The sequence below is a fragment of the Ascidiella aspersa genome, chromosome 4, assembly GCF_963924565.1.
Source record: "Ascidiella aspersa chromosome 4, kaAscAspe10.2, whole genome shotgun sequence".
NCBI classification, from domain to species: domain Eukaryota; kingdom Metazoa; phylum Chordata; class Ascidiacea; order Phlebobranchia; family Ascidiidae; genus Ascidiella; species Ascidiella aspersa.
In genome coordinates, this window is record NC_139450.1 from 7,747,072 (window position 1) to 7,763,256 (window position 16,185).

Sequence of the window (16,185 nt, forward strand, 5' to 3'; positions counted from 1 at the left end):
TTGACTTATCGTTCATCGAAAACGACTTGACTTGAACTAGTATTAAACCTATTTAGTCTCCCAATCTGGTCTTCTGCCCTCAACGTCATCAGTGACCGTCGGACGCAGCCCACAGAAACCACCTAGGCCGCACCGGGCGTTCGCTTCAGGCACTCGTTAGGAGAGAAAAAGGTTATTACGTCAGACAGTGGTAGGCAAGCCTTATCGCGGGTTGGCCGCTCTATAGAAAAGTAAAGCCTATATGTCGTACATTCAGAGCCCGGATATTTCAAGCGGCGATACAGCACCTCGACTTAACACAGTAGCAACTGTTAATCGCGAAGCCAGCCATTGGCGCCGAAAAAAATTTAAGTAACTGTCGTTTTACCGTTTAGGCTGCCGTGCCGAAATCCAGGAATGGCGACGTTTTTTCTCATGTTTCTCACACTGTTTGCTTTCTGGAAGAGCACCGATGCAACCAATCTAACTGACTTCTACAATTTTATTCGGTGAGGTGCGCTGGGGCCGCGTTGCATTACTTACTTTAGTGCTGTGTCTCGTTAAGTCGCATGCTTGACCGAAAGATTATATAACTGACCCAAAGAGGCGTAGGTACTAATGTACCTTGTTTCGTATTTTTTTCGTTTTATATGAAAAAATGATGAACTTGAATTAAATCACAGCCAGGGAGAAGCTGACTAGATGACTTAACAGTCTTTCGACGCCCCCTGGGAACCACGGCCGCTTCTTTTTTATTTTAAATTTTGCATGCATATACCGGTACCGGTTTTCCGAAATAAATTTAAATTTATCTATCCATCTAAGGGGAGGGGATACATATGTCCAGGGGCTCCAAGGTGCAGGGGCGCCCAAATGAGGCTAACAAATGCCAAAATGAAGCCGCTTCTTCTTTAAATGCAATATTCTAATAAAATATAAAATAGTTTTCCGTATAATGTAAGGTACATTATGCAAATGTAATATAAAATGTGATTAAACATGGAGGAAGGGGCGCCAACTTTGTAGCTGGCCCCCGGGTGCAAAATACCCTGGCTAACCCTTTGCCCGCTTTTATTAATTTTAGTTGAACAGACTTTATGGCGCTTGTTAATTTTCGCTCAGTTAATAAACGATTAAATCCAAATTATTGGAATAGTTTCTTTGTTGTTAAGTTCTCAATGGTAAATGTGCAATTAAAGCATTAAACACACAGCATACTGTCTGTATAGCAACAACGAAGGAATAATCTTTGAGCTGTTATCTTCAGGCTAATTGTATCCTAAACTTTGCGCACACTTTCGGGTAGCATATAAAACAATTTTATTTGTGGTCATGGGCGCACCCCCCTCTGGAATTTGAAAATGCGATTTTTATTATTGTTTACCTATAATATTTAAGTTAAATTATGGGTATATGTTCATATTGCTATATTTCGCTTTTTTGCGTTTTTCAATCTGTTTGAGGTCTGGGGTGCACATAAAGTTTAAAACAAAGTTTCCCAAGAGCAGTCACCAGATCATACTTTTGTCATTTCATTAGGATGCCCACTCAGTTTCACCAAGTGCTTTCGAAACCGCTGCTGTTTTTTAAGACAATCGATCGTTAGAGTTTCAGAAAACAGCATGGCATTGCGCTCACCCCTCTAATAGCTCTGCCAACTAAACGAGAGCAAGTCCTTTTCAACCTCCAACTCTAAATAGATTCATTTATTATTTTAAATTTGAACGTTTGCCGTTTAGTATCGATGCTGACGTAATTTCCGTTTTTTAACCACGTTAAGACAATTGGCTGCAAGAATTGCAGAAAATGCTGACCTAAGATAAAAAGAGAAAAATATGAAGAGGATAGTCCCCTCACTTTCAACTTTGGATCGATGTATAACTTGTTTCTTTTTGTTCGTAACTTCTTTTCTCCTCTTATAATTTTTTTGGTATCGATTCGGGCTCTTTCCGGGTTTCGTGAAACCACATACAGACAATCGCCTGCTAAAGTTGCGGAAATGACTTAACGCTCGTCCCTTGTAGGAAGACACATACAAAGAGAAAAGAGTAACCGCTTTTAAGTGATTTCAGTCACCTGACTCCATTTGTTTTTAGAATCGTTGCTTCAGCATCCCAATTATTTAAGCATTGTTTCTTTTAATGTCAAGCGGAGTAATTTGGTCCTAGAGAACCGGTTTTGTATTTGATGCAGATTGCTTTAAAACGATTGGCGCAATATGTTCGTGTTCGTGGTCCATCTACTTTTGCTCGTGAGTGCGAGATACATTGTTGCCTATCAGGGTAAGTTCGTTAAAGGAAATATGTGTAGCACGGGATAGCTCTAAATAACCAGTACAGAATGCTCTGTAAGTCGCCTATCGTATATTTTTTATTGTAATCTAAAAAGCTCGATTACCGGTTTGACAATTCTGCTAAGGTGGCCAGCAAATTTAACCGTAATTTCAACAATAGAAGGTTATTGACATTTGGTTCATACCAGACATCAGATGCAGACCCAGAATTTGTGTTTGGAGGGGCATACTTTTTTTAAGATATGACTTCGCAAAATTACGTCATAACGTGACTTTAAGAAATGCATTTGAGAAAACTACAAAAAAAAGTAATGCCTTTGAGTCGTTTAAGTTACCAAAACTTATTTTCGAGGGTGCGATGAGACGCATGGCGCCTTTGGGCTAAACCATTTTTCAAAATAGGCTTGGACTTATTAGAAACAAAACTAGATTCGCGCGGAACGCCAAAATGTTTTGCATTTACGTATTAAAATAGGCAAAAAATCCAATTTGGGGGAATGGCAACGTGACCCCATGGATTCGCCCTTTGCAGGCAATTCTCAATCAGAAATAAACATAAATGTATTTTATTTTATATAACCACCTCTGAAATAGTGCCTCAGTTTCCAATATCGTATTTTCGAAACTGTCCATCCAAATAATGACTTACGAGTCAGAATGGATAAATCATTCCCATTAGAAGTTTAAACACAGATTTATCGTTTATTTTTTGCAAAGGGGTGCTAGTTTTCTAAATGGTTTCACAAATTACAATGTAAATTGGCCTACTGCCACTGCAATGTGCTTTCAGAGCACTTAACACTTAACTATTAAATAATTTATATTATATCGTAGCCTATTACATTATATATTTGTTATTTTATTTTTTAAACTATTGTGTAAACTTCAAAAGGAAACGCAAGTTATTTAGTATTATCGTTTGTATTCGTATTGATTTTTAGACCAATGCATCTCGATTTATTCCGAAGACAACAAGGAATTGAAATCGCTCACTTGGGCTGTTGGTGTTCCAAATATCACAATTGTGATCGTGTCGCGCATGCTTTACCAATATGATACTATATTTTATTTAAAGAATGATTTTAGCTCCAGACCGATAGCGTGGTCATCCCCCTCCTTTCTTTCAGCTTTCAGTTTAAATGAAACCCTAATCAACGTCCAATCTAACACTCTGACAAACAAAACGTTTAATTTTACCCTGACCTTTCTCAGGCCAAATCTGATCAATGGCCATTTTATCAGTGTGAGCCAACGTAGTTGTTACAGCAAAACATCACCAATACGGATTATACGTAAGTTGTCTTCATTGTCTTCAACATCGCAGCAACCTAAATTTAAGTGTATCCAACTTTCCTCACTGTTTTTTGCGGGAATTATTTAACTTGACTTAAAGTTTTTTTGGCAATTGACTTAACTTGAATAAAGTCTTTTGGACAAAAACTGTGTTTTTTTTAATTAAGAAATTTTTGATATACCCCAATTTTTTATTAAAAAACACAATATGCTTGCTATATGTTGCGTTTTTTTATTTGAGTTTAATTGCTCATAGTCGCCCTTGTTTAAAAACTTTGGAATACTTAACGTTTAATTTTAATGACGAGGACTTGACTTGGAATTGGCTTGCTACAAATATAACTTGCCCGGGACTTGATTTGTGATTGGTTTAAGAAGGCGTGACTTGACTTGGGACTAAAGTATTTGAAAAAGACTTGTTTACAACACTGCTTAAACGTTTGTCATTAAACATAGGTTCTGCATTCAGGGCGAAGTTGACTTATATATCTTACGGTAGTGGTTCCCAAACTTTTTGGGCACGCGGCACACTAAAAAAATCTCAAACATTTCGCGACACACCAATAAAGTCATTTTACAGTCGCCCTTAACACACGACAAACTATATGTAAATGTCTCAAAATTATTAACTTGTAATGAATAATAGTGCGTATTTAAGTCTAAAATGCTTGCGTGTATGCCTTTTGGTAATAGAAATATACTCTCTTTTCCGAGATTACAAAAAGTTTCACGGCACACTTGACAATCTTTCGAGGCACACTGGTGTGCCGCGGCCCACAGTTTGGAAATTACTGGTCTAAAATATTTTTACTGCATATAGCCCTTTTATATAGCACCAAATCTATGCGTACGCGAGTGTTATTCATTCGTTTAATCGTTTTTTTCATCGTCTTGATGGTTAGATTGCCCTCAGCCGGAAGGCGTTGTTGTATCCACGAAGACAAGAAGCAAGTGGAACTACAAGAGCGATGTGAAGGTAGGTCGGCCTTGCAACAACTCGGTGTATGTCGGCTCGACGACCAACGCTGTTATCGGGAGATACAAAAAGATTACATGTGGAGCAAAAGCAAAGTGGACGACATCGAACAACCAGCAGTGCTGGAGTGGTGGGTGGAAGCAGTCCGGTTATTAGCGTTTACGCGAAAAGAAAGCTTTGCACGTGTGCAAGAAAAGTTGGCCCGTAAACTATTCAGCATATTGGCTTTTGCAAAAAAACGAATTGTAAGTTATTGTAATTGGTGACCAAGGGTAATAGCGTTTCATTTGGTATTCTCACCTATAGGAGCTCTAAATTTAGTTGTATAAGATTATGTGTTTTTTCCTAAAACGCAACTTCGTTCAGTTGGGGTTTAAACCATTCAAAAAGCCCTCTCGTGCAAAGTAAGCGTCATTGCGATTAAACTTTGGACATACGTAATGTTACTTTCGCTTTCTTTTTAACATAAGTGCGGGACTTTCAAAAACGTTAGCCTTGCCTTGTTTGCGCAATTTTAATTAGGCCTGATTGCGGTAATAGTCTTTCCAAAGACGACCGGTGTTATATAATGAGTATGCCGTAATCGTTCAGCACTTTTTCAGATGGGCTAGATCACAGCATACTTTCCCATGTGAATTTATACGAGTGTGCAGTCGTTTGAAGAGATTTGAGCTTTTGTTACGCCAAGAGGACACATTTCTTTGTTGGGCAAGTCATATTCAGGAAGAACTAAGGTTTTACTTGGTGTTGTACAATTTGCAGGTTCGTTTATCGACTTAATGAAAGGAGAACGCGTTAGAACATTTAAAGCAGGCGAATGGGTTTTGTTGTTCTGTGAAGTCACAGACCAGACAATTGGCAACGTCGCAATACAAGGAAGAAACATCCATTCTAGTGGCAAAATGGTGAGACAATGGGTTTCCATCTTGTGACGTTTTCGAAGATATCTATTAATTAAATGTCTTCCATCTTACAGATGGCGTGGAGTTACGTTCACTTATCGAGTAAGAATAACAATGGGATAATGACGTGTCACCAAACTTCCTTAACGTCATCACAGATATATTCGAAATCAGTGAGGCTTGAAGTGCTCTGTAAGTTTCCGTAAAGGCGATTTTCATCATTTTTTATTATCGCCATAAAGAGCAACATTTTGTCAAAATAAATGTTTTGTGCATTGAAAACATTGGTAATAATTTTTTTCAATAAAACATTGGTAATAGTCAATTTTTATGATGTTAGGTAGCCTATAGTTAGAAAGTGAAATTTATTTCGTGTTATTTCTAATAGAACACGAGAAATACCAGATATCAAAGTATGGCGATTAATTATGTATATCCATTAACCGACGGGCTGTCACTCCGTCATTGCAAATAAATTATAAAATGCTTCGAGTGCGCCTGACTCTTGATTGTGTTGTATATGTGATTGTTTTCCTGTTTTTTTTATTTTGCAGTTTCTCCGTTATTAAGCGAGGTTTACACACGAGACGTAATATTGAACCAATATGGCCACGCTATAATTGAGTTTGAATCGAATCCCGCCATTTCTGGTGTGACTGCAACAAAGCAAGGTGATTTTTGCAAACCTATCCTTTAAATAATTTTCTTAGTAAGTGGCTAGAAGTTTATACAATTCTATTACTACATGTAAGTAGGTAAGGAAGTTAAAAACATCTACAAGAGATACGACCGAGGAATCAACAAAGTCGCACTGCTCTTCCCCGAAGTAAGTAAAATCAGTAGTATTTCTATAAGTTGGTGTTAAGACTCTAAATCATGCTGCTTTACTCATTTCAGCTTTTCATAAATAAATGAAAACAAGTGTAATTTTACCTTACAAAAATCCAACCTTTATTTAGGCTTCGCGTTCAGACCTCGGCGAATACAACGTAACAACAGAGTCAGGGCCTCCGTTTAACACGAGCCAGCACTTCCTTGTTCTAGTCAGAGCAGTGATTGCAGCATCACCGACGACTATCAGCGTATCACCGACGTATTCGACAATTGTCCCAAAAACTTCGATTACCACTTCGGTTTCCATTTCGGTTTCTACTTCTGTGTTTTTTTATCCTCTCATCGGCGTCACAATCTTGCTTCTGCTTGTAACGACGCTGGGAACACTCAAACATTTCGGCTTGCTTTGTTTTAAAGCGAGGCCTAACGCTGGTAAGTTGTGGTCAGAACGCCAACGGGTCCTATACAACTTGGCTTCGAAGGGTCCGTTAAATATTTGGAAGATGCTATAAAATACATCCAAACGAAATTATACTTTCTTAGTTTCGATTGGATAGGAATTCACTAGATTAAACGACGCCTACATTTGAACTTTAAACTGATTTAGTTGTACAGGCCCAGAAACTTAAAAAGTTTTTTTCTGGAAGACATGTTTATGCTTTCAGAAACAAAAGTAGCAATGCCGTTTAAAATAATTTTGTTGTTTTGCACACTTTTCTCGCCTAATGTTTTTAAACCCGTCGCATTAGCGACACAAGTGCAGCGGAACATTTGGATCGCTGTCGCACAAACAACCAAACCACTCAGAGTGCTCCTGCTAGCTTTGGCTTTCACTTACACTTTGCACTGCAGGATCCCCGCAGTTGCAGGTTCGTTACGATCGCGACAACGATGGCGTGCAGGGACAAGCTGAAAACCAAGGGTAAGAGAAAAAATAAAGTGAGGCAAAGTTTATTAAGTGTGATTGGTTAAGTTTATCATATTCGGCAAACTTTTAGGGACATAAACAGGGCTGGATTAACCATTAGGCTCCTAAGGCCACAGCCTTAGGCCCTGAAAAATTCGGCCCTTAATTTTCTTCTGGTTAAATTTTTGTTAGGCTCATAATTAATGATATAAATCCTGTTGGCCTACCAGTACAGCAAAGTTTTTTGCTGAAAAACGTTGACTGAGTCGAGTCAATATGTGCCTTGTGTGTGAGTAGATAAAGCTTGGTTTGTAATATTAGGCCCTTCTCTAGTAAACATTCTTAGGCCTAGATTACCCTTTATCCGGCCCTGGGCATAAAGTGAGCGCAAAAGAGGTGCTTTACTGGCATATAAACCATCACGAAACTCTCCTTTAAATAACCTTTCGCGGGATTAACAAACAATATAGTAGCTCCAATTTTTTTTTAATGGGTCAATAGTATCTATCGTCAAAGAACAATTACTGTGTATAGGAGTAGGCTACACTATAGTTGTTTTTTAGAGGAAGTACACCATCTCGTCCTTCTCCTTAGCCACATAGAAGTCTTTGAGCGAATACTGAACTTTGATATTTCTATTTCCTATAGTAACTACATGATTCCCATGCCTGATGGCAATCCTGGCTTTGAACTTCAAGAAAATTGTTACGAGAACTCTTTACGACAGTTTTCTCAGCAACGTGATCCACAACAGGAGTCGGCATACGAAACCTACTGACTCATCCGAGCCGAACTTTACCAGGATGTATTAATTGCCTAATAAACTTAGAACAAAGCTCAAACTACTGTGTTAAGAAGGTTGGCCTAACCCCATTCACCGACCTTTCAAACGAAAGTTCATGCAGATTTAGATCCCCGCATAATAAAGACTGCAACTACGAATAAGGCGTGCATACAAATCATACTTTCCGCTGCACATATTGAACAGCTATTTAGCTTAAATATGTTTGCCTAGTATGTTTTTTTCTTTTGATATACCAGAGGTAAGCAAACTAGGTGGCAGAAAACTAACACCAGCGAGCCGCAAAATCAATATAGTTAGTAAATGCGTTAAACATTACTATTACTATTCAGCTATAAAAGAACCATAAAACACTTGTTGGCCAGCCACAGCTCAAGAACCGCAGTTATCTCACCTACCTTTTAGGGTTACGATACTTTATCCAACACCGAACTGTCTTATTTATCCAGATTTTTCTTTAGTGTTGAAAAAGTCTATGTATCCCTAAGTGTTAAATAATATTTATTAATTAACTTTTAAAGTACAAATCGCTGCGCTGGATCGCAAATCAAGGCTTAAATCTCTATATTTATTTTTTATGGGATCGAAACCATCAATACCATCATAATATCCGACGAGTTTGCCAATTTTAAACTGACAAATGCATTATTTGCCAGATGCATCTTATTAGCAATTAAAAAAATATAAAAATATTTTGACTATAAATAATGAAAAGCAAACACAGGGTTTATTTAAAGATAAGTTTATTTTACTTAGTCAACGTTTTCTTTTTTGTGCATGAGGTATCCATGTTTTTTCTTAAATCGTTTAAATATACATTTCAGTTTTCTTTTCCTGTTGTTTTTTTCCCCAACTTCACTTTAAACTTAGGTTTTATCATTTTGTTTGTGGTTTATGTAGATTAGATATCGTGTTTTGCTTTGAACCTTTTATATAATATTTGAATGTTTTTTGCTGATTAAATGTTACTTCAAATTTGGACTTTTTGTAAAAATAAAACTATCCTTTCGGTTTAACTCGTTTATCGTCTAAAGAGGGTCTAACAAGCATGCGGAAAGTTTTTTAGACCTGCTTTAATTTTTCGCCAGATTTCGCTGTTCGATGTAGAATACACCAAGCATTTTATCCAATTGTTTTATAAACTTTGCAAAATGTTTTTTTTTTTTTCAAAATGCGATTATTATTATTGTTCATAATTATATTAATTCATATTTAGTAACTCAGTTTTACTATTTCACTAATGAAACAATATTCATTTGTATATAATTTTTTACTGGTATAACGCCGTATGTACATATTGATATCATAAGTACTGAAGCTAAATTATGTGTATTTGTTCATATTGCCCTCCGAATTTTTAATTCATACGGGATCTGATAGATGCATACATGATCTAAAAATATAATTACTTTTCAAAAGTAGAATAGTTTATTGATTGTTTTAGTATTAAATACACAAGGCAAATGTTTTTTTTTCAAATGTGAAAATAATAGATTTCTAAATCTTACTTATTTAACAACAATCACAACATATCTGCAGGATATTCACTTTATTTCGAACACATTTTACAAAGTTTCTGGTTAGTTTATTTTTTCGTAATTAACACTTTAAGTATTCCATCCTCAGACTGGCGAAGGTGTGATAGGTTACAACGTACAAGCGAAAGTATCTTCCCGTTCTGGGTGGAACGAACACGTTCGTCTTGTGAGTGTTACGATCGTCGTTCCCAACAAATATCTAAAAAACATAGTTTGTTACGTAATTTTGTTTAACAGGCGATGCGTGAAAGATGTATTTAATGACATGTATTTTGTGAAGAACATATATGTTCTGAAAGTGAGTATTAGTTGGTGGACCTTTTTAATAGAAGGCACCCAAAACCAATTATGTAAACAAGTAAGGTTGAAATATCTTAAGTCACAGTCTTAAGGCTTAGGCAAAAGATAAATATATATGTCTCAGTCTGAGAGCAATTTCAACCCAAGTCCCTTGTCTCAATAACTGAAGGCCAAGTCAAGTCGTTTGTCCGAACGACTAATGCCAACTCATGCAATATTAGCCAAAATACTCTTTGACAACGGTGTCTTAAATGCAATTAACTTCGTTATAAGTCATTATAACACTGCCCAAAACTAAAAATTGACTGCAACCGTAAATGGCACTTGACAGTTTTTTTTTCGTTTTACTTGAATAAACTTGCATCTCAGGAAATTTCACGCCTAACATAATTTGTTTACGTTTATTAAAATTATTTTTTTGCCAATCGCGAAAGCAAACTAAATGACGTCACTAACACCATAAAGTTGCCACGACAATATTTTTCGGACAGATTTATTCAAAATAAGGCGAACAGTATAACCTAAAAAGAAAGTATACCTATTTTGATGAAAACCTCCATATTTACCGGTTATTTAGCAAAAAATACTCCATTCCGACGCGATACCATATATGACGCATTTACCATGGTTAGGCCTAATAAGCAAAATGGTTAAGCCTAATAAGCAAAGTCTACAGTTTGAAACATACATAGAGCCTAGATGTTTACCGGGTAGGCTATCAAATAAATGTTTTAGAGCTGGAAAAAACAGTTTTCTGTATCATAGGATTTTATCAAATCTACTATCTTTAAATTAAAAATGCGCAGTGGTTTGCAAACCAATGCTGAAATGTTGAAATTTAATTGGTTTGGATTGGCAACGATACCACGACTACCGATACCAACAATTTGCCTATTACCAACAAAGTGCTTATGTTTTAACTCTGGTTTAACAAAAATATAACTATTATACTTTATCCCTTTCTTGGTCATCCTGTATAAATCGTTGGCTAGTCGTGCTCAAGCCGTACGATATCCTGAAAGATGTGATCCACTGGGTAAAATGCTTTCTTCCTTGAGTTATTATTCCCGTGATTGTGGTGGGTACACCTAGGTCGACCTGGATCCACTGGCCAACTTGCTCTGTCGGTCATACATAAAAAATGAAAATAGTATGTAGTGGGGTAATGTTAGACCCAATGGTTTCATACAAGGATAATTTTCTTTCTTCTTACCGAAGGGCATGACATTTTTCAGAACAGACGCCACAATTTACGACATAAGGACGTCTGCAACAAGCAACCTTAATAATTAGCCTGGCGTTATATTCCAATGCCGTACCCCAATCCGTACCTAAAATGGACAAATCTAGTATGGGGACACGGCTTTGAACCAATTGTTTACCGGTAAGAACTATTTTTTTTACCGGTTCGCAATAGTTCGCTTAACGGAACGCCCTTTCGAACCCTTCCGGCTTACATTCATGATTGGCTTTCAAACTACCATGTGCGCCATTATCGCAATTTCAACTTCCGAATTGCTACAAAACATTTGTACACACTAATTGTTAAGTGTTATTCAGTACAACTTCAGGAGTTCTAAAAACGGTTGTACACCAGTACATCATTTACTACGACTTGAAAAAAAATCTAATAACAAACATATACGTTTAAATTTTAATAATGTTTAGTTATAATTTAAGAAGAAGTGTACGCACCGCCTCCAGCAACCCATGCTGCTTGGTTTGTGTCCAGTCGAGCGAAACGCGGTCCATGAATGGACTTAGATGCTGAAAGAGCTGAATCAGGTATTCGCCCATCCTTCAAGCCAACATAACAGGCTTCTGAAAGCAGTGCAGTATTGACTTAATTAATGACTTGACTTAAGTGCACTTAAATCACCTGTTTTCAAATGAATTGGTCTTTAGACCAACGTAACTTGACTTGACATAAGTAGCCTATTTTCGTTGTTATTTATCTCAGTATTTTACATAAAACAATTAGCTTAGTATGTTGCGTTTTGTTATATTTAAGTTATTGTTCGTAATCGTGCACCTTGACCAACCATTAACACCAATTTTTTTCTGACAGGAACTTAAATAGGAATTGACTTGACTAACTAAGAAGTCGACTTGTGATTTATTTAAATAGGCTTAACCTGAACTTCAATAGTTTTACAAATGAATTGACTGGGGTTAAAGTCATTTAAACTTACTTGTTTACAACACTGTTTAAAAGTGCTTTGTGTTGATAGCACGATCTGCTAATAACGGTACAAGCAAGTATTTATCCATTTTTTAAACCCAGCTGGTCTTTTTAAAACAACATATTGAGAAATAATTTGAAAGGCGAAAATTCAAGAGAAAGCTATTAATCTACGTAGGCTAAATATATAGGCGCAAAGTGTAATCTTCTTATTGCAAAAGATTTGATCGAAAATATATCCTGACGTATTTTGGCTTACGACAAGCTTCTCTTTAAATAGAACAATAAAGCTTACCAGGGTTTCTGTTAACGTTGGGGGTAGTGGGTGCTGGTTTCAAACTGCTGTACAGCTCTAAACGCAAAAAGTAATAAAAGATAGAAAGCTTTTGCACAACTCATATCTATTTTGTTACATCCGCGTTTCTCAACCTTTTTTTCGTCGGCCCTAATTTTAAACGTGAACATAAGAGCAAAGCTTTAGCGACCAAACTCTATATTCACTAAACTTTTCATGAACAAAACATAAGACTGATAGCCTAAATAAATTTTAAGTTAATTAAGATGAGCTATGTCTTTGTATTTTACCACAGTTTTCTAAGATTTTGAAGAAATCTAGTCTGGACCGATCTCAATAAATTTAATTATGTGAACTGCTGCAGTCGGCGACCCAACCGAACTAAGCGGCGAATCAGTTTTCGGTTGCGACTCATAGGTCGAAAAACACTAGCTTGTTGTCCGTTGTTCTCATGACCAGATTTGGATAAAATACATTAATTCAGTTCAATTACAATTACAATTACTCCGGCCCTTTAATGTTTCAATTACATTACAATTACAATTACATTAAAAACTGTAATTAATTAATCATCAATTACATTTTGGGTATTGAAACTTCAATTTTCTCAATATCAATGTATTGAGCCAAAATTTTAGCAAATTACAATTACAATTTGAATTACCCAAAATGAAAATGCCTAAATTACTGTACATTATACCATTACATTAAAAACTGTAATTAATTACATCAATTACAATTACAAATTCCAATTGATCCAACTCTGCTCACGGCCCGTTTTTAATATGTATAGCCACCAACCTTTCAAGCGATCTATCTCGGTTTGCATTCCATCAAGTCTCTGCTGGTCGCAAACGCATTCTCCTGGAGGTCCAACATCGCCTTTGAAGCCCCTAGGACCCCTTGGTCCCATTTTACCTGGAATAGTTTAGTTGTTTATCATTGATATGTACGGCGATTATTTTTGGACTTTACAAAAAAAGTCGGAAAAAATGCACATAAATCGTTAACAAAACTAAAGAAAAAACTATAGACATATTTTTGAAATTGTCGTTCAGTTAAAATTTTATCAAAATAAATTAGTTTTGAGTTATATTCAACAACGTTAAAGTGTATTATATATTCATTAGTGCAATGTACGGTTTAGCGAGCTGACAGAAATAACCACGCATGCCTATAGTTTATAGCATTAGGCTGAGCTCGAACTTCGTTTTTGCTTTATATAGTTTTTTATTTCTGATTTGGACAAATGTATTAAACAGTATTGCTATCTTTTTTCGCTTGTGATTTGCAATTATCGCTTTTCCGATTTCGATAACTAGTTTTTTTTTAATTTTCTGCATTTATTTTTACATTATAATTCAACTGTTTACACAACATTTTTTGTAAAATAACCAACGTCGTGGTTTGTTGTTCTTTGGAATTTTTATAGTTCTTTGTCTTTTTGGCATGCCGAAAATATAAACAAATTTTAGTTTTGGCATAATCCCAACAAAATATTTAATTTGTAAACCACCGATCTTCAGTAAAACATCTAAAACGTGTGGTTGACGACGCCAAGACACTAATGCATTACTTTACCCAACAATATGTTGTTTAAACCAATGTTTTTCTTATAGGTCAAAATTTTGTCAAAAAAATGTTTTTTTAGGTCAAAATTTCTCATAATTTCAAGTTTTAGGTCAAAATTTCATATTCTCAAGGTCAAAAAATAATCGCCCTATACTGATATGTGATTTAAATAGAAAATGTATGTAACAAACTCAGTTTTAAACACCCCAATAAAACATTAAATCAGACTTTTACCTGATGTAAAATATATTTCGCCTAAAAGTTAACAACAAAAACAATAATTCTGGATTCGCTCCGAGTGCTTATGCCAGGGCTGCGGGGTCGGTTAAAATAACCCGAGTCCGACTCCCGAGTCCCGAGTCCGACTCCGGTCAAATGTGCGATTTTGTCGAGTTCCGAGTCCAGCCCGGACTCTACAGCCTGTATTTCACCAATTTACGTAACTAAAATAACGTGGATATTCAGCAATCCACTTATAGGGTTGTCGCATAGTTCATTCACTCACAACACATGGTTGGAAAATATTCCGCCATATAATATCCCACCTTTACAATTTCCATTTGGCGGCCAAATCCGTTTTAAAATTCGGTACTGCGCATGCGCATGTCGGACTCGGGACTCGGGTAGTTTTCAAGGTCTTACTCGAGTCCCGAGTCCGACTCCGCAGCCCTGGCGTATACAAAGGAACATTTTGCTGTTTAGGCGTTGTGGGATCCTACTATGATAAAGTTAGGTTATAAGATGCTATATCTCACTTACCAGGACGATTTACTTGCGAAGTAGAATTAATATTGTTCACCCTCGGCGAGTCTCGTTGGCGCACTGAAACACAAACATCGAAATCGCCTTGGTCGCCAGCAGAGCAAACGCGGATGGAATACAAAAAGACGGATAAGATTACCACCATCATAGCACAAACCATTGTATTGCCGTTTTAGATTTCTCTTGACCCAATTCCTAAGAATATGAGTTTTTCGCTTCATTAAAATTTCTGGTTAGAATCACGTAGAAATCGAGGATGTTAAACTTTAACAATAAGTTAAAACATCCGAGTTTGAATTATGTTCCTAATATATCTTACCAATTTCGATCAAATCGTTTTGCCCAAAGGCGTCGTGCGTCTTATCGCACCGTACGAAATAAGTTATTTTGTAACTTAACTGAAAATGTATATAATTGTTTGAAATTAATATTTTGGCACTTCAACGTTTTGTAACTTTAACGATATCGTTTTGTGCGAATCGATAACATCTTTGTAATGCATTTGTATTGAAGGTTACACCTCCTCAAACTTTAATCTTAAAAAGAAATTAACTGTGCAGTGTTCTTTAGATAACTTCTTATGCGTCATCTTTGGATGTAACCTATACGTCAAGTTATGTCGCAACTTCGCGAAGTCATACCGTGAAAAGAAAACTGTGTCCGCCCCCAAACAAAAATCCTGAATTCGCGCAAAAATCCTATAAAGTAATCTAAATAGATTGTAACCAAACAACAGTAATGTGACCTCATTTTGCGCTAATTCAGCAGCCCTATTTAGTTTCTACGTACAATTAACCAGCAGCTAAAACAACGCAAATCTGCAAAATTCACGGCCAGGCAGCAATGTTAAATTGGTGCGTATACAAACGATGAAGCAGTTTAAGGTCTGAATTTGCCGTGTTGCGCTTTATTTTTATAGTCCCGAAATCGACATGCATGATAATTCGATGGAAATGCGTTTTAGCAACCTCATAAAAAGCAAAGCTTTTAGAAATCTGCTTTTGCACCTGCCAATGGCGCCTATTACCTTAAGTGCCTGTGATAATCTAAGCGTAAAATCTGCCACATTCTGTTTTCGTGCGGTGTGACTTGACAGGCTAATGCATCTTAATAGCATTTTTTGGGTAACACGCTTTTTTCAAGTACATGTGACGCCCTGCAAATAACAACTAAATGTAGCAACTTGTTTTTTTGTCACCTTCGGAATACACAACGAGCATTGCATCTTAGCCAAATTTTTTTTTTATTTGTCTTACAGCAGTGGTCTTTAGGCCTATTTAATAAAGGTTTCGTTTTGCATTAACAACTGCTCTGACATTTCCAGAACTACATCAACTTGCTTTCGAACAGAAGGCACTATAGACCCATTAGATATGAATTTGGGTGCTCTACCACACTATTTTGATCGTCACACTATTAGGCAATATTTCAGGGGTGACATTTAACTCACCCACCCACAAGATATAAAAAAAATCGATCCCATGCTTTACTCACCTTCACGATTTAAAGTATGCGACCCAATCGGTTCTCAACTGCTACTGCGCATACGC

At 36.5% G+C, this 16,185-nt stretch overlaps 2 protein-coding genes across 2 annotated transcripts; one reads left to right on the plus strand and one right to left on the minus strand.

The window, feature by feature from the left end:
- The first annotated feature begins 2,084 nt into the window (after window positions 1–2,084).
- Window positions 2,085–9,094, plus strand: LOC146146947 (uncharacterized). Its single transcript, XM_083387783.1, has 10 exons — window positions 2,085–2,261; window positions 3,214–3,564; window positions 4,468–4,671; window positions 5,304–5,446; window positions 5,518–5,635; window positions 5,998–6,114; window positions 6,199–6,269; window positions 6,403–6,709; window positions 7,130–7,199; window positions 7,833–9,094. The coding sequence occupies exons 1-10, from the start codon at window positions 2,198–2,200 to the stop codon at window positions 7,960–7,962; spliced, it is 1,575 nt and encodes a 524-aa protein (XP_083243909.1). The 5' UTR covers window positions 2,085–2,197; the 3' UTR covers window positions 7,963–9,094.
- Window positions 9,095–9,585: 491 nt separating this feature from the next.
- LOC146146948 (lactadherin-like) lies at window positions 9,586–13,214 on the minus strand. Its single transcript, XM_083387885.1, has 5 exons — window positions 13,103–13,214; window positions 12,302–12,358; window positions 11,520–11,645; window positions 10,776–10,945; window positions 9,586–9,723 (listed from the first exon to the last, which is right to left on the minus strand). The coding sequence occupies exons 1-5, from the start codon at window positions 13,212–13,214 to the stop codon at window positions 9,586–9,588; spliced, it is 603 nt and encodes a 200-aa protein (XP_083244011.1).
- Window positions 13,215–16,185: the final 2,971 nt, after the last annotated feature.